At 39.3% G+C, this 19,543-nt stretch overlaps 1 protein-coding gene across 2 annotated transcripts in view; it reads right to left on the bottom strand.

Moving 5' to 3' along the window:
• The window catches only part of Scfd1 (sec1 family domain containing 1), a 66,989-nt gene that overhangs the window by 44,218 nt on the left and 3,228 nt on the right, over positions 1–19,543 (bottom strand). For both annotated transcript variants that reach the window (XM_021178899.1, XM_021178900.2), the window contains exons 2-10: positions 18,532–18,602; positions 15,972–16,060; positions 13,501–13,591; positions 12,436–12,558; positions 10,609–10,696; positions 8,939–9,028; positions 6,013–6,068; positions 4,964–5,049; positions 2,451–2,550 (exon numbers count right to left, since the gene is read on the bottom strand). In XM_021178899.1, the coding sequence (XP_021034558.1) occupies positions 2,451–2,550; positions 4,964–5,049; positions 6,013–6,068; positions 8,939–9,028; positions 10,609–10,696; positions 12,436–12,558; positions 13,501–13,591; positions 15,972–16,060; positions 18,532–18,602 (794 nt within the window). The remainder of the gene's footprint in view (positions 1–2,450; positions 2,551–4,963; positions 5,050–6,012; positions 6,069–8,938; positions 9,029–10,608; positions 10,697–12,435; positions 12,559–13,500; positions 13,592–15,971; positions 16,061–18,531; positions 18,603–19,543) is intronic.

Below are 19,543 nucleotides of genomic sequence, written 5' to 3'. Positions count from 1 at the left end.
GGGAAGGGAAGGGAAGGGAAGGGAAGGGAAGGGAAGGGAAGGGAAGGGAAGGGAAGGGAAGGAAAAGAAAAAAAGAAAAGAAAGGAGGGAGGACCCCAAGATACCTCAGGGCTCTGGATAGCTCCCACACCACCACAGACAGGAGAGATGATCCCTAAATGGCATGCTTTTACTCAGACCCTTAAACCCCTGGGTCCCTCAGCACAGCTGGAGGGCTACTGACAAAGCATGACTAGAGGCCACTAAGATGCTCAACATGCCCATTCTGTATGTTTCTCCCCAGCCACCAGATCTCATCTCCCATTTGAACTCAGGTCTGAAAATCCTGCTGTTACAATCTCTGAAACTCAGTCATTGAGAAAAGCCAGTTTGAGTATCTCTCTAAACATCTGTGGGTATTGTTCTCTAATTGAACTCCCAAGGGCTACCTCTTTCCACATGAGATAATTTTCTTTTCCCTTCACACAGCTCTGGACCTGGGACTGTCTTCTTTTTTGCTTTCTCCAAACTGGCTTACCCCTCCTCCCTAAACCTATACCAGTGATGAAACTCACTCCACTAGGCAGCAGTAACTAATGACTGTTCTCCATCAGAGGCAAATATTACCCCGTTCTACCTCTTTTCCCCAGGATACATTTGGTGTGGTGGAAAGAAAACTTTAGGACTGATCAAGGTCAGGGATGTTGACAAATTATCTTATAGAATGTCCATGAGGCCCGCACAACAAAGAATGGCCCAAATGTTAAAGCCACGGTCTATATGACTCACTGTTGCTCCCTGCTGGGCAGTCTTATCTCCTACATCATTAAATATTTTCTTGATCATTCCCATTGGTTCACAAAAATGTGGTAATTTCTCTCATTTTTCTGGACCTCACATTATCCTTCCAGCAACCACTCTCCTTTCCCAACTCTCTAGGCAGGAAAAAAAAAAGGAAGGTTTTTTTTTTCTTCGCATTCTGCCTTAAACTCATTTCAATCTGTTTTGACACGTGACATGAGCCCATGTACTGTACTATATTGCTTCCTATGTCCTATGTAACGTCGCTTCCTTCTCCCTGACTCCCATGCTACCTCACTGTGGCTAGTGTGCTACCCTTCTATTCTTTAAACACACCCAAACCTTTCTACCTAGAGTATTCTGTCCCCAGTTGGCTGCATTTTACAAGTGAGGTCTCTCTGGTTTTAAAATCTCAGTCCTGGTCATCAGCATTTTACTCTAGAGTGCTTTTTTTTTTTTTTTTTTTTACCTTCTGAAGGCTTTGTTTCCTTTGTATATTGCCTGTCTCTTCTTCCCAGAAAGCAGCTTCAGGGAGACAGCAGTACTTGTGTCTTTTTATCGTTGCTAAAGCCTAGGTTCAAACTATCCATTCATTCATTCTACAGTTCTGCTTTCATGCTTATTTCTGGGGCTCTCTTTGGTTCCTTTTGCTTCTGTACTGAAAGGATATTCACTCGTATTTCCTTGACATTCTTCTTAGAGTCCTAGCATAGGATTCTATTGTTGTAGTGGAATTAACAGTTTCTTCCAGCAGCCCTAAATGTGATTTACTTAAGTAAATGCTTTAAAATATCTTGGCTTTAAAAAGATGCACTGTTAAATAGTTATCTGCTGTATGCCTATTTCCTTTTCATATGACACTGTAAATAATCTTTGTAATGATATTATAGTCCTGGAAGTCAATCAACTAGAATGCTTGTTTCAGAGCCAGTGTTCTGGGTTCAGATTCTTTGAACTCTCTCTCAGGCAGGGTCTCACCTGAGCTAAGAGAACCTCAGTGTTCTCTTCCTGCTAAAGCTTCCAGCGTGCTGGGATTACTAAAATGAGCCACTATGCTTGGAAAATTCTCTTGCTTGTCAGTTTTTCTGTCTATAAAACGGAGACTACTGTATGTTACTAGTGTTTTTAAAGAGATGATTGTAGCATATGTTTTCTTTTCATTGCCTTTGCAGGTTGGGCTGTGCTTTATTTCCATACATTACAAAGTAAACATGTAGCTGATGAGTATGAACATAGACAGACATATTTTTAAGCACATAATTAAAACTGTTTCAGAAAACATTAGATAACAGGAAAATACTGTTCCTTTTTTACAATTAAATGAAGTTTATCTGAATCCTAGAGAAAAGTAAGAAATTAGTTTAGCTCTCTAAAGGAAATGATTTCAATTTTTAAATTTTACTTATCATGAAAAAAAATGGCTGCTTATTTCCTTCATTGCTTCCTTCCCATAACTGCCAATAATGCGGCTAATTACCCTTTATTTATTAACTTAGATCATAAGTTCACAACTACAGACTTCTCGAGCACCTATATTGCTAGTATTTTATCCATATTTTTCAGTTTTATTCCTCTTAACTTTGTGCCTATAGCCACACTGTTAGTTTAAAATTAAGGTAACTACTGAATTTATCACAGTTCAATAAGAAGTGCTATATTTACTCTCTTACCAGCACATCGTGTACCAGCGCTTGGTATGTCCACGTATGGTGTAAAGGCGTTGCCAGGTCAATGTTTCTGTCGACAAGGACTAATAAAGGCCTTTGGAAGCTGCAATGCATGTCAAAACATTATATAAATGTCACAGCAATGTACACATTCAAAACTTCCTAGTACTGTCCAGTGTATTTTGATACGAACAGTTGATATTAAAGCTGTATAACAACATTTCTACTACAGTCAGCTATGATCATGAATGAATACTTAATAACTAGATTTTAAGTTTCAAAAGAATTTCTTAAAGGAAGAGATCTATAGAAATACATTTATAGAATAATTTTTATAGTCAAAGAAATTGCTCCTCTGATATAAAGTTCAGATTTTTTGAAAAAACAAAAAAGGAATAGGTATTGCCCAATTTGAGGAAAACAGTAGAATCACATAAATTTACCCAAATGTTTCATAGTTCCATACTCGAAAATTACATTTTTCCTACAAATATAAACACAAATTCAAAAAGGAGCTTTGTAAGGAGGGCATCAAAAAACTCCATCCCCTTATGATATGAAAAATGAAGACACTTGCCACATCAGTAACGACTTACTTAGTGGACAGGGGATATGTCATTTCATGAACTATTTGATTCCATCATCACAATTTAGGTCAAGAGCAACATGGAGGCACAGAGTCTGCCTGCCAGGTGTTTCCAAGTGCTAGTGGTGTCCTCTAGAGGCATCCTGTTGTGCAGTGCACGCTGCTTTCACAAGGCTTGTAACCAGTCACGTTAGCTATACAGGTCTCCTCCTGTGTAAGGACCACATTAGTACCTAGGCAGAGGTCACTGACTCAAGGCTAAATGTCAGTGATAAGACCACTTCGACTGCAGTTTTACTATTCCAGAGTATGTGGAAAGGGAGGAAGATGGCTTATGGCAGGGCTTCTTAACGTAATAGTGATACTACTAACATCTGAGGCTATGTAATTTGCTCATTATGGTTTGTCCTGTGCATGGTAAGTTTAGCATTACAAGATGCTTCTAGATATGCTACAATACACACCACTAGATTCAAGAAGCATACACCTGGTTAAGACTATTAAACATGGCATGTCTGTGGGCAGCGGAATCAAGATGGTTGATAACCATTAGTCTATGGTTGGATTTAAACATATTTAACACCTATCCGACAAATTGCTAATTAAAATAACTTGAAAAACATCCAATAAATTATGATAAAATGTTATATTATGATGAGATTAAAAATTTAAAGTTTATCCAACTAAATAAAACAGTGCCCCTTTATTGGTTCCTAGGGTACACGATTCAGCATGGTAAAAAGGAGACAATCAGGTAAGGTCTGAAAACCAATCAGGGAGAAGTGAGGTTTCCCCTTAATGAGAGATAATACTAATGAAAGCAGAGGAGGGCATACGATGATGTGAGAGTTGGTATGGCCAAATAATTAAACACAAATCCATCGTGAGCTCCACAGACAGGAGCAGTTCATAGTTAAGAAGCCCTCAAAGTTAGAGAATATGAATAAGTAAATGTTATTTCTATACATAATTTCTGTCCCCACGGGCTTTATTAATTAATCAAAACTGTAGGTAAGAAGTCACTTTATGGGGCTGGAGAGATGGCTCAGTGGATAAGAGCACCTGACTGCTCTTCCGAAGGTCCGGAGTTCAAATCCCACATGGTGGCTCACAACCATCCGTAAGGAGATCTGACTCCCTCTTCTGGAGTGGCTGAAGACAGCTACAGTGTACTTACATATAATAAATAAATAAATATTAAAAAAAAAAAAAAAGAAGTCACTATACAAAACTCTCTCCTCTTGATAATTCTTAGACATTTCGGTGAGTTTATTTCTTTATGTCAATAGTTTTTACTTCTGTTAAGAGTCAAAATTCAGGCCAGGTAGTAGTGGCACACGCTTTTAATCCCACCATGTGGGAAGCAGAGGCAGGCAAATCTCAAGGACAGCCTGGTCTACAAAGCGAGTTCTAGGACAGCCAGGGCTACAAAACAAAAAGAAATAAAAACAAAAGAAAACAAACAAAATCAAAATGCACTCTACTATTCATGTTTTTAAAAAATATTCCTACTTGATAGAAATTGAGCAGTCAGTATCTTTGGCATTACCTGCTTATGCTAAATGACAGAAACAGCCTGCAGCTTACTAGTGTCTCAATGTGAAAATGGGAACAACGCAGTCCCATTTATCACCAAGAAGATTACTGATAGCTGAAAGGAAATTGCTTTGAACCTTGAAAGCCATGCAAATGAAAAGCACTGTATAGATGGAAACATAGAGACATTTCTACCAGAAGAAGGTAATTTCTATATGGTATCTATGTATGTTTCACTTAAGTCAAAACCTTGATTCTAATGTCAGATCTAAAAGTAAGAAATAGTTCTCTTATGATAAAAGTATTTTTATCATACAAGGAAAACAAAACAAAAACTCTTATTTTATTTTCAATTACATTAACTCATGTTTGTACTCAAGAGGCAAATAAATACCTGAACTGGCCAGTTCCAAGTGGATCACCAGTGAAAAGGCTGTTTCTTGCATCTCTTAGATTTTCCCGAAGTTTTTTATCTAGTTTCTGAAAATCAAATTTTAGATGAACTATTAATATTTTCTTATAACGTTATGTAGGTGACTCAATGTGTCTTAGCTATATAATCAAGAAGTCTGGACTTTCTTTACAAAGTGGTAATTCTAAAACCTAAATATCTTAGGGTTTTAATTATCTCAATACCATTATAAGTTTAAGTAAATCAACTTTAAAAACATGTTTCCATCTTGGTATCAGCAATGAACACTTTGCAGTGTGACTAAGCTTCTCTTAAGCATGACTGAAATAAAGAAGGCTCATCTGGATGAGCGAAAATAAAGTAAGAGCAGGGTAGAGCACGCTCAGATCAGAGATGGAGCATACGAGGACGTCAGCCTCCACCAGGGCTCACTCGGGCAGCCGAGCCCACACAGCAGTGCATTACACTGTCTTTCTGCACCATGGATACTTTTTTAAAAAGTAATTCTTTGGTTTCCCTAATCCCCCTTTTAATATTTTTTTGTTTTTTGTTTTTTGAAGACAGGTTTTCTCAGTAGCTCTGGCTGTCCTGGAACTCACTCTGTAGACCAGGCTGGCCTCGAACTCAGAAATCCGCCTGCCTCTGCCTCCTCAGTGCTAGAATTAAAGGTGTGCGCCAACACTGCCTGGTCCCACCTTTTTAATCTTTAAAGAAAATTCTCTTCAATTCAACATGAACATTAAAAATGTGTATTGTTAATAAATACTTGCTAATAAAAAGAAGAATATGGAATAATTTGGGGGAAGGTAAGTGTAAAATATGTAAAAGTGCAGTGAAGATCAAGACAAGCACATGGAACTGACAATTTTACTCTACTGCAGAGACATTCACAAAGACGGCCTCCTATTTTGGCAATAATCCCAAAGTAACCAAGTCTCTGTCATTGGTACTTCACGTACAACCCGAGTATCCAGAGTCCTTGTGAGAGAGCACCTCAGAGAGCAGTGTTTGTACTCAGAGGCAGAACTCACCACTGCCACCATTTCTGCCGCCGTTCCTCTTGAGCATCGGATGATGGGAACAGCACCTAGTTAACAGTTAAGTGTTAGCAATGACCACAACTCTGAGCTAAAACGTATACTTTAGCAGATGTCAGGATGCATAGATTTCATGCTAGACACAAAAGGACTTAAACATCTCAAGAGTGAAAACAAGGGTTCAGAAATTCACCTCTCCTTAAGCAATAGACAGCCAGAAGAGGAATCCTTTTACATGGAGCTGATCAGTGGGACTAATTTTCAGGGATGGACTACATCAGCATTCGGACTTCCTCACGCAGTTCAAAGGATAGCTTTACCCTCTAGTCACAGCTTTTACTTTACTTTATTTGGTTCAAAATGAAAGAATAAAAAGAGCTTAGGACTACAACAGTTTGCGACTACTTTAAAAAATAATTTAACAGTAAATGACTGTAATCCTTTTGTAAACCCAAATTAAACGGTACCAGCAAGCATAGTCTTCACTACTGTGATACAATCCTAAATGCCTCCTTCCACAATCACATCAACTCACTGAACCTCCTAATATCTTTCTTTATGACGCAGTAAATGATTTATCAAAGGCTGAACGGTCAGACAGAGAAGCGCGAAGCACGCTAATAATGAACGACCATGCTCGTGCAGCGGTCACGGCACTTGCTTTCCCAGAGAAAGGCGTACTTACTTTCAAGTGAAAATGTACAATGCTATTAATTTTTAAAAGCCTTCTTCTGATGGCCTACATTATGTATGCTGTAAAAAGTTTAAATGATACCTGCAATGTATAAATTCTAGGCATGGAGCACACATCTATAATCCCAGCCCTTGGGAAAGTTGAGATAAGAAACTCAAAGCGTTCAAGACCAGCTCTAGGCTGCACTCCGTATGAGATCCTAAACCTCAGAAGAATCACCCCCAACCAAAAGCAGCAAAAGGGAAAATACACAGACAGAGACAGCCACCTGGGCTAGAAGACTACAAACCCAGCCAGAAGCAGGCTGGAGTGATGGACACTCAAGATGAGCTCAAGCTACACAGGAAGACTCTGTCTCTGAAAACCAACAGCAACGACAACAAACCGATGACATCACCAGACTGTTTTCTACCTACTGCCGTAGTATGTGTAAGGAAAACACTGGATATTAATTTTGTACATCTTTGTTCTAATCTACTGTTAACGTGTAATTACTACTATTCCTATGACTATGACTTCTGCTAGGGACAATGACAACTCTCATGTATGGCATAGGCATAAGGACAGGTAAAAGGCAGGAGAGCATAGGACGGCAGACAGAGGGCAGCATGTCTGTTTGTGACTGTAGGTTATCCACCTGCAGTGCTCTCAGCAGTGAGGACACCAAACACAAAGGCTGGAGAGGCAGCACTGCACTCAGTGCTCACCCAGCACAGCCCTGGGCTCAGCCCATCAGCCAACCAACACCCGAATCCACTGGAGAGCAGTGAGAACACAGGCAAAAACTAGATGGAGGTAAGACTCTTGAAATAATGGAGACACCTAGCAACAGAGAAATAACAGATAGAAAATAAGGAGACCTACAGGGTCAGAAACCAAAGATCTAAGTTTGGGGCTAAGATGTAAAATTGGGGAAGGAATCTCTAAAAGGCAGGAACCTGGGGCCGGCGAGATGGCTCAGCCGGTAAGAGCACTTACGAAGGTGCTCTTTCGAAGGTCCTGAGTTCAAATCCCAGCAACCACATAGTGGCTCACAACCACTTGTAATGAGATCTGACCCCTCTTCTGGTGTGTCGGAAGACAGCTACAGTGTACTTATGTATAATAATAAACAAATCTTTGGGCCAGAGTGAGCAGGGACTGATCAAGCAGGCTGATGGGAGCAAGCAGGGCCAACCAGAGCGAGCTAGGTTGACCGGAGTGAGCAGAGGTCCTAAAATTCAATTCTCAACAACCACATGAAGGCTCACAACCATCTGTACAGCTACAGTATATTCACATATATAAAATGAATAAATAAATCTGAAAAGGGAGGAACACAAGAATTTGTATGAATTTTCCTCATATATCTAAGCCCCATATATGGTTCAAATGGTTTCTCTTTGATTTCCACTTGTGAAAGAGTTTATTAGTATTTATTAATAGAGGTTATTAATCTGTGAGGGTTACCTTAACCAAGAGGTTTTAGGTATGTATAAAATCTAAATTGCAATCACTTTTCTGTAAAGATCTATGACTAAAGTATAAAACCACGTATAAGATAGTAAATTCAATGTAACTGAAATAACTACAGATAATTCAGTGAAACGTTAAACTTGAAGAGCTGATGCACGTTAAGTTCAGTGTTTTCTGGAAGCTCTTGCATTTGCCTTAAAAACTACTATGCACAGACCTTTCTACTCAGAAGTATGATTGAAAGCTTTTATGACAGAAACTAAAGACAGCTAGAAAATAGTCAACAACAGGCTGGAACCATCGACAAACCACTTCAACACTACATTAAGGAGCTGTTCTCTAACTCCCCCTGTTATCTGAGGCATTAGTTAACTCTCAAAAGGTCTGCCGAGCTGGGTATGGTGATGTGTATCTGTCATCTCAGCACTTGGGAGCCCAGGAGAACTCACCTAAAAAGACAAAACAAATCTCAATGCTATCTCACATGGAACAGCTGTATGTTGTTACTACAGTTATTTTATTTAATATTATGGAATGCGTGCTTTATCTCAACTTTAGAGAACCTCTCTATATTCACACAGGTTAAAACAACATTGTAGCCAGATATCATAGCACATATCTTTAGCACTTGGGAGGCAGGCTCATCTCTGTGAGTTCAAGGCCAGCCAGTAAGACTCTGTCTTTAAAAAAAAAATGTTATAAGAGTGTATAACATGTCAAATGAGTTGTTAATTAGTTTCTTTGAAGGAACAGATAGGTTTAAAAGCTTACCTAATGTAACAAAAAAGCAGAAGAGGCTGTCCACAATAGTGTCCATAACAGTTTCCATCTCTGTGTCTGTGATATCTGGCCTATTAATGGCTAAGAGAAAGAGGAAAAAATAAGCAATCAAAATTTACATCTTTATTAAGCCCGCATATATATATATATATATATATATATATGTATATATATGTATATACATATACATATACAATATGTAGATACTAACCTGAATTACAAAACCAATATGTAACATGATCAACATATGAGGAAAGCATCAACTAACTGGACATATCAAAATACCTAAGGAAAGTGTGTCCAAACAGAGAAGATAAAAACAATAATTCACCAGGCAGTACCAAATCCAAGGAAATATGCTGTCACTGAGGTGTCACTACTGACTGTTGTCTAGTCAGGCCAGACGAAACAGGCAGCATGGAGAACACCTGACGAACATTAACTCTGGGTCATTCTGTCAATCATCTGGCACGAGTAAAATCTCTTCAGAAATACAGTCCTCGGGTCTAAACTCCAGTTCCATGTCTATGAACAGGAAGGGACCTTAGCAGCTCCAAACTGTCCATCAGGAATGCCAACACGACTGGTGACATCAAGTTTCCTTGTCTCGGATGACCTCCATTTGACGGAGGCGAGACATGTACACATGTCATCAGATGTGATGGATATTAAAAGTAGAAGTAAAACAACAGGAATGCACATTTTACCCAAGGGCTACTGTGTAAGTATTGACTGCTTAAGGCACTTCATATTTAGTACAAGTTTAGTCATTTTTAAAAATTACTTAACATTAGGCAGTTTTGTTTAATAGGCTTATAAATTTGCCTTGACTGGCTGAATCGCTTTTAAAAGAAAAAGACTGAACTAAATTTATAACTGCAACAGTACGTGCCTGATGGAACTTAACAGTGGAGTGTCCTAGCTCAGCAGGATGAGCAGGACTGACAGAGACTGGCTGGGACAATGTAATTGGCCAAGGAAAAAATTAAAGATGCTTGTTTTCATTTTTGTCAGATTTATAATTAAAATTCCTAAGCATAAAGGCTTATGGGAAGCTAGGTTTCAAACACAAGATTAGGTGCTAATTAGTTTGAAAAATCAACAAATGGTAAACAGCCTTCTGTGAATAACAACTGACATAGAAAACCTCAGCTGAGCCCAGGATGGCGGGGTTGATATCTGAAAGCCTTTGGAACGCTGAGGCAGGAGGACCCCAAGTTTGAAGCTAGCTTAGGCCTCAAAACAAGACCATGTCTCTTGAACAAATTGTTTTCTCTAATTACAATAAGAAAGAGTATTAGAGATCTCAATGAAGCCAAGAGAATGTTGTCTGTTCTCAGAAGCTCACAATCTGGACCAGAGCTTAATAAATACAGAAGTAAAATATGTTACTTTTGTCTAAGGTCAAGGTAAGAGATAACTACCTGTCTTGCATGGAGACACTGCCTTAGTATGAGTGCATCATGTGTGTAAGCTGTCCTGGGGATTTCGAGCAGGCCAGAGAGCTGGTATTTAACTGAATTACAAACCAAATTTATTATGTCTTACTTATCTATGACATCATTTAATCTGAAGCTTGTGCTTTGTGTACTTTAAGAATCACACTGCTATTTATTTTGTCAAATACTACAATGACTTGTAAAATTTATATTTTTACATACCACGATATGAAACAAGTTCCTTATTTTGATTACATAATACAAACATGTCATCTTCCAAAGTAATAAAATTGAGATACTGGTCAAAAACCTAGAAACAAACAAACAAACAATTTTACAATATAGCTATAGTAAAAATTTAATTTAGTTGAATCACCAAATGGCAAAAGTAGGGAAATTATAATTAAATATAAATAAAAATTAAGCCGGGCGTGGTGGTGCACTTGGGAGGCAGAGGCAGGCGGATTTCTGAGTTCAAGGCCAGCCTGGTCTACACAGTGAGTTCCAGGACAGCCAGGGCTACACAGAGAAACCCTGTCTCGAAAAATTAAAATATAAATAAATAAAAATTAAAAATTAAAAAATAATTAAAAATTATGCCAAGTAGCAGAATGCCTACCTATATAAATAAAGAGAGTTAAAAACAGGATCTGGAGAAATAGCTCAGTAGTTACAAGGGTTTGCTTGCTCTCCCAGAGACCCCAGGTTTAGTGCCAGCACCCATGTGTGTAGACTACAATATGTAACTCCAGCCCTCTTCTGGCCTACACACATGTGGCATACATTCATACACACAGACACATAAACAAAAATACGCATTTTTTAAAAAGGAGATTAAGATTAATAAAAACAAAAACAAAACAAAAATATTTTTAAACCAATGAAAACAAATTTGGGGCAATCTAAAGAGTGATATTTTCAGAAAACAAAATTGAAACAGATACGGAAAGTAAAATTGTGGCTGTGATGGGAATGGACGCCCCTTTGAAGGAAAACTGTAATTTACAGTTCTCTACTCTGTAGCCTCATGTTCTTAACAACCACACAGTAGCTGCTTCTGCACCATGACATTTGTAAATTTATAAGTTCAAATTTTATAACACTACCAGAGGTTGGACAGGCGGGATGGATCAGAGGCCAAATTGTTTTCCCAGAGGAAAACTGTTTAACCAGACTTAGTTTTACAGCACCCACCTAAGGTGTTGTTCCAAGCTCACAACTGCTCGGAACTCCAGCCCCAGGGAATCTGATCCCCTCCTCTGACCCCAACGTGTACATACACACACATATACACATAAGTAAAAGTATTCTAAAAAAACCTATCTGAACGATAGTTAAGTTTAGTTCAACAAACTGAAACAATTCCTATGCTTGTTTGAAATTAGTGAGAATTTCTAAGTGACAGCACATAGGAAGAAGCCTGAAAAGCTACTTACAAGTAGCAATGGGCTATATCTAAGTCTAAGATACAGTGAGGGTAACTGCAAATGCATGCTTCATCTTTCCTGTCTATACAGTCCCTACAACAACTGGTGTCCTCTCAAAATTCTAGAAACACACACAACGCAGGGTAAAGCCGGGATTATCTGAGAGTGCCTGTAGCTGAAGTGTCACTGGCTAAGATGTCACTAGGATTCTGGCCTGCTGTACATTTTTATCCTTAGAGTATACTCTGTGGTTTCTTTAGATATGTTTTCCTAAATAAGAAAAGATTTGGAGGACCCAGTGACTTACTGTAGTAAGTGCAGATAAAGCAATGTCAATATGATCACAAATAATGTACAACAAACTTTCAAATTATTTCTAAAATGAGCTACAAGGATCCCATGACTCCCAGCCCCAAATAAATATACATCTACTATGAATTTGTCTCACAAGTCAGCAAGTTGTAAATTCTTCTAGTCTGCCTTATTTTTCTACCTTAAGTTAAAGTCAGACAACAAGTGGCCATGTTTTTAAGGAGGACGTCTAACTCCGTAGGCTGTTTTGGTTGGATGTTAACATCTGGAGGCTTTACATTAGCAATACTGTTGATCAAGGGCCTCTTACCTTGGCAACTTGTGTGACTGCACTAGCGGCCAATGCTGCATTCGCAATGTCTTCCAGTTTACTTCTTGAAATCGCAGAAATAAAATTTAAATAATAGGATTCATAGAGCTGATTTCGAAGATCCTAGAAATATAATCAATGTGTAACTCTTACTATTGAAAGTATGCTCAAGAAAAAAGCTCTTAAAACTAAAAGCCAGGCTCTGGAGTATGTGACACGCGTTAAAAGACGGGATATAGAAATGACAAAAATGTACTCTATGAGAACAAAGTCACGACAGAGCCGGAACCATAAAACTTATAAAAGAAACCATGGACTTGGGGTGTTTCTTAAATAGGATAACAGAAGCACAAACTGACTGTCTAGAGAATGCATAAAAATACTATTATATACCTGATAAGAGTCTAGCACACAAAGAACTCTGAGATGCTGGACTTGACAGTACATGCTTTTGATCCCAGCATCAGGTAGCAAGACAAAAGGATTACAATTTGGAGGCTATGAGTCCCTGTTTCAGAAAAGAAAGAAAACTAACAAGTACGCTAACAACTCAATGCTTAAACGACCGTGCAACTTAACAGTGGACAAAGAGAGTGCATCCAGTGGTGGACACAGCAGGGGCAGGGGCTCAAATTCACCTCCAGCTACACGGTGAGTTCAAGGCCAGCCTGGGTACATGAGACCCTCCTAGGCTATTTTCAAATCTGTTACTGTTGTTTTGAGATATGCTCTAACAATGCAGCACCTGTGGGCCTCAAATTTTGTCACGTAGCCCAGGTCTTCAACAATAATCCTCTTGCATCACCCCTGAGTGCTGGGATTAGAGGCAGGTTCCACTATGCCAGGCTTAGTATTTACTGATATAATGCTTCTCCAGCCAAAAATTAGAAATCTATTCCACCAAAACTAAGAGTCTCAAAACTCAAAGTGGAAGATGGTAAAGGAATTTATGATTCTCCATAATGAGCATCTTTTTTTTTTTTTTTTTTTTTTTTAAGGAAAAAGTCTGCCTTGATATTCAAACAATCAGGTAATTTTAAGTTCCAGATAAAATCCACTTATCACCTGGCACAGTCTGTCAATATTTTCTTCGGTTGGCATCACAAAGTACACTGCAGGAACATCTGGAATCGGATCTCGGTCTGAGTGCAAAAGGCTGGAAAACAGAAAGAACAACAGCAACTCATTTTTCCCCTTAGGTACTTTTTTGTTGTTGTTGTTTTGTTTTTTTGAGACAGGGTTTCTCTGTGTGGCCCTGGCTGTCCTGGAACTCACTCTAGAGCAGGCTGGCCTCGAACTCAGAAATCTGCCTGCCTCTGCCTCCTAAGGGCTGGGATTAAAGGCGTGCGTCACCACCGCCCGGCTTTGTTTCCCCCCGCCCCTAAGGTACTTTTAAAGAGACAGTATAAAAGAATAGTTCTCAAAGTCGAAGTCTGTAGCTCAGTGACTAGTGCTCCTAACACGCCTATTGCAATCAGTCACTAAGTTAACCTGGTCTTTACCTTAAAAAGAGGAAAAACAAACAAAACCCACACTGCTGACATTGCTAATACCTACTTGTAGGATCATTTCTTTGTATTTTCATTTTTCCCCATTTTAAAAAAAGCTTTATTTATTATTATATGTAAGCACACTATAGCTGTCTTCAGACACACCAGAAGAGGGCATCAGATCTCATTACAGATGGCTGTGAGCCACCATGTGGTTGCTGGGATTTGAATTCAGGACCTGTGGAAGAGCAGTCATTGCTCCCAACCGCTAAGCCATCTCTCCAGCCCTTTCTCTGTATAGCCCTGGCTGTCCTGGAACTCACTTTGTAGACCAGGCTGGCCTTGAACTCAGAAATTCGCCTGCCTCTGCCTCCCGAGTGCTGGGATTAAAGGCGTGTGCCACCACGCCCGGCTCTCCAGCCCTTTTTTAAGGTTTTTAGTATTACCTATGGCCAGACATTCTCTCTTACCACCACCCTCCAGGAAGAACAACTATATATTCAAAGTCAACATCAACTTTCATAGAAATACATGGAGAGGGTTGTGGACCAAAAACTGGGAAGCAGGGCTGGCCCTGTGGAAGGAATGTAAGATGGGAAGCACACATGGAGTAGGCAGCATTGCGAAATGAAAAGTAGACGGAACTTTCTTACTATCTGATATTTAACCCCTTCTGTTGTTCTTTACTTTCTGCATGATGCTGCAGGTGGAAGGCAGAAACTTGCATTTGCTAAGCACACATCTGTACAGCTGAGCTCTATCCCCAACCCTATCTTGACCAATCTGCTGCTTCCTAACTGAACGCACAGGAGATCATCGGATAATCTCAAACTTGACATGCTCAGGTCTTCTCTTGGTGATTCGGGGATTAATTTCATTTAGTTATCTCCATTTCACATAAGAAAATCTATTTGTTGGCCAGGCGGTGGTGGCACATGCCTTTAATCCCAGCACTTGGGAGGCAGAGGCAGGCGGATTTCTGAGTTTCTGTCCTGGTCTACAAAGTGAGTTCCAGGACAGCCAGGGCTACACAGAGAAACCCTGTCTCAAATAAAAAAAAAAAAAAAAATCTATTTGTCATAGCAATGTAGTGGTTATAATGCTTATGATATGAAATATGGCTAGCCTTCTGGATACAGACTCTTCATTCATGCCTGTAGTCAACAAGAAGGACACAGGGGCGCCTGCTGCTGGTCACAATGCATTAGTAAGCTTGCGTCTGTCCAGATGAGAAGTATGTGATGGCAGCCATAGGCCGTTTTCTTTGTGTGCTCTCTGCTCAACCATCTACACGGTGTAACTGTATTTCTAGGAACCAGTGGTTACTGCTTCCTTCAAAGTGAGCTAACCTAGGCTGTTGCAGAGGCTACATTCTCTGATAAAGTTTATTCAGGCAGCCGCCAGGCTGTCAGGGATCATCCACGGCTATACAGCCTTTCCATCTGGTGACAGCATGTTCTGCTTCCTCTACTTGCAAACTGGCAGACCATCCTGTTTCCCTTAAGCCAGTATGAGTTAGAGCTCAACTGTACTTGTCACTGCCACTATGAGCCATGAGACAAACAGCATGGCCACAGCTCTGTCATCACCCAGTATGCAGCAATCATAGTTTTCTATGCTACAGTCTGTTCTCTGGTACCAGAAAGAGGTTACATGTTTAGGAGCCAAGACAGCAAAGAAGAAAGGCCATTGTTTCATGTAGTCACTTAACATGCTCACGTTACTGATAAACTAATTTAGGTTTTTTAAAAGTATACTTAAATTAGACAAAATCCTTTTAGAGATTGAAGAGTACCAAAGAGCATGAGTTTCATTTTCTTCAAAGATTAACCACATCTACTGGAAAATAAAACAAATATTTAAATTCTGAAATTATATAGCTCAAAGTGAGACTATTTTTAAACCTCAAGGTTACACAGGTACTATAACCAAACTTTAATTTTCTCTGCAAACAGCCCTTAAAAATTTGACTTTTAAAGTGACCAAAGAAATCTTTCTCAATAAAATCTGAAAATGCATGCCAGTGTCAGAAGCGTTAAAACTTACAGATGCAGAGTGATGCCCATGTCTCTCAGCTCCTTCACAGACAGCAGAGGAGAGATGATATCTTGGCCAAATCTGTCATAAATGAGTACCTTTAAAAAAGGGGGTTGTTTAAACAGCATTATTAATGAACAACCAATTGAGAACCCACATTAAGATAGCATACGCTAATGTTATTTAGTAATCATTATAGTGAATTCTTACCCATGTTTAGTTTAGTATTTCCTCTACTACTCAAATGCCCATCCACATAGTTCTATATTATGTAAAACACTATCAGTTAGGTTTAAATAAAGCAACACTTTTAGAAACTTCTTATAAAAATTCTAAGTTTAAAAGTCAGACTATAAAGTCTTTATTTTAACCTGTAAAAAAGAACTTAGAACAAATCATACTTGTTTTTTCCTAGTTCATAAATATCCTTTCTAGGAACATGTAAAGATGAGATAAAAATTTAGCCCCTTTCAAACTAAAATACAGGGCTTGGCAGATGCGGTTCTAAGAACACTGGCTGCTCTTCAGAGGACCTAGGTTTGAGTCCCAGCACCCACATGGCGGCTCACAACCATCCGATAATCCAGTCACAGGGATCTGTACTGGCTGGGTCTTTGCAATAACTTGACACAAGCTGGAGTCATCAGTTGAGGAAATGCTTCCATGAGACCCAGCTGTAAGGCATTTTTTTCAATTGGTGATCAATGGGGCCCAGCCCAGCCCATGGTGGGTGGTGCTATCCCTGGGCTGGTAGCTCCAATGATGTAAGAAGGCAGGGTGAGCAAGCCATGAAGCAATGAAGCAAGCCAATAAGCAACACCTCTCCACAGCTTCTGCAACAGCTCCTACCTCAAGGATCCTGCCCTGTTTGAGTTCCTGACCTGATTTCCTTCAATACTGAACATGCAATATGGAATTGTAAGCCAAATAAATCCTTTCCTTTTTGGTCATGGAGTTTCATTAAAGCAATAGATACCCCAATTAAGACAGGATCCAACACCTTTCTCTGGCTGCTGTAAGCACCAGGCACTTACATGGTGCACACATATGCAAGGAAAACACACATATATGTATATGTATGTGTGTATGTACATGTGCATGTGTGTATGTATGGATGTATGTGTGTGTGCGTGTGTGTATGTATGTATGTGTGTATGTATGTATGTATGTGTGTGTATGTATGTATGTGTGTGTATGTGTGTATGTATGTGTATGTGTGTGTATGTATGTGTGTATGTGTGTGTGTATGTGTGTATGTACATGTGCATGTGTGTAGGTATGTATGTATGTGTGTGCGTGTATGTATGTGTGTGTGTGTGTATGTATGTATGTGTGTCTGTGTATGAATGAACAGATAAGATAACGCCAGAAATTTAACAAGTTCCAACATAAAGAAAACTTAGAAATTTAAGCAGTTTAGGTAAACTAGACAGTGACTTAAAAAGTTAAGTCCCTAAACCAGATGCAGTGGCTCACACCTGCAATGGAGCACTCTGGGGCTGAGGCAGGAGTGCAGTGAGTTTGAGGTCAATCTGGGCTACAGTCCAAGACAATGTCTTAACAATATCAATGACAAAAACTAACAAAACCCCACATAAAACAAAGATTCCAAATCTAAACCATGACTCCATCTCAGCCAGCCACCTCACTACTAGCTATAGAGCCCGGGCTGGCTAGTGAGACCTTCAATGGCGGTGTTTCACAACGACCTTAGTGCTACTGAGATGAGATGAACTCTGCTATTGTTATTAAATGTCATTCTTAAATGCCAGGAATTTCTTTAGAGAAACTAAAATCTGCTATGGCTAGTAAAGGTGCTTAATCTTTCAAAACTCTTCTCTAATCCTTAAATATAGAATAGTCCCTAACCCGCAGTTTCTACTTCTACAGCCTCAGTTATCTCTAGACAACCAGGGTCAGAAAATATTAAATGGAAAATGACAGTAATAAGCAACCCACAATGTAAGCCACAGGAGTAGAACAAAGTTTCATATGTCCTATCCTACTCTGCCAAAGCCTCCTGCAGTTCTGCTCTATACTGTCTACGGCATGAAAAATCTCTTTGTTCAACACTTCTCCCCACTCTTTAGTCACCCAGTGCTGTCTGTTATCAGATCTCCTGCCACGATACCACAATGCTTACTTTCCAGTAGCATTTCCAGTGCCTCGAAAACACAAGAGCAGTGATCTGGCAATTAGTCACAATTGATAACTTCTTCTGTACTTAACTTACAAAGCAAACATTATCACAACTATACGTATATAGCCAGAGGGAACATATACAGCAGTTCCTAGATATTCTTGGGTTTGGGTCCAGGACCTGCTAAGGTACGAAATTCTTAGACACTCAAGTTCTTTCTACAAAACGACAGAGCTTAGCACATATCCTATATGGTCCTCTTGTAGGCTGCACATGCTACATAAACAGCTATTATTGTGTAGAAAATAAAATATTCAGTAACTCTAATTAAAATATACCACTGGTTTTATATTTTCAAGAAATTTCTTCTAATTCCTATCATTTCAGCTCTAAGAAGAAGCCCACAGTTCCCACTAAAGAAGCCCTTACCTTCCATACTGGTTCTCCAGTACTGTTTTTAACATGAGGCACATTAAAATTCAACATCCGCTTCAGAGCCACTGAAAATAAAGTTTATATCAGTTATTTATAGTAGGCTTTGGCTTTTTTCTCACCATACACAAAATGCATAAATGCTAACAAAACTGACTAAAATGATTGGATGTGTAAAAACTAGGGTCAGATCTTTAAGATAATTTCACCAACAGCCAACTGGCATCTGTTTGGGAGCTAAAAAACAAAACAAAACAAACAAAAAACAAAGCAAAACAAAACAAGGCACCCGTCCCAAAAGCTATGAGAACTAAACAGGACAAAGCACTTTAGTTAAGGTCTGGGGTATAGCTCAGGGGCATAGCACTTGCCCAGAACACATGAGTTTGATCCTTAACATTGTGGGAAACAAAAATGACAAAAACCCCATGCTCCTGAAAAAGTGTCTGTTTCCCCTGACAAACCCATAATGCCTTTTACACACAAGTCAAAAGAAAGTGCTTTATCATGATCTCACAGCAGCCTTAGTAGCTAACTGCTTACTGATGAAGAAAGCCTTTATAAAAACAAGACTATCTATGGCATGCTCAACTGTTTCAAATGGGGATTCATTACAGTAGGTCTATTTCTTGGTTACGAGTATATTTCACAGTCAATAAACCCACTGAAAGGTCACACAACTCCATTGCTCTATAGTCCTCGGGGAAAATGAGACTTCGTAATGTAAGAGGTAAGTGGGAACTGAAGTTGTCCACTCTGAGAACCCACAGCAGCCATGCTTGACAGGTTACAGTACCTTCTGCTCTTTCTTGCTCACTGTTTAAACCACAGTAGATTTAAAAAAAAAAAAGATTCCAAGGAAAATGAAAATCTGCTGTGTTGGCTGGTGCTACTTCTCTGTGTGTGCACGTGTCTGTGTGACTTTTTCCTTTTTCCAATACAGTCGTATTAAGTCAGTCTCAAGTTCCTTGTGTAGCTGCGGATGGCCTTGAACCTCTAATGTTCTTGC

The sequence above is a fragment of the Mus caroli genome, chromosome 12 (assembly GCF_900094665.2).
Source record: "Mus caroli chromosome 12, CAROLI_EIJ_v1.1, whole genome shotgun sequence".
NCBI lineage: Eukaryota > Metazoa > Chordata > Mammalia > Rodentia > Muridae > Mus > Mus caroli.
This window is presented reverse-complemented; position numbering and strand designations above follow the sequence as displayed.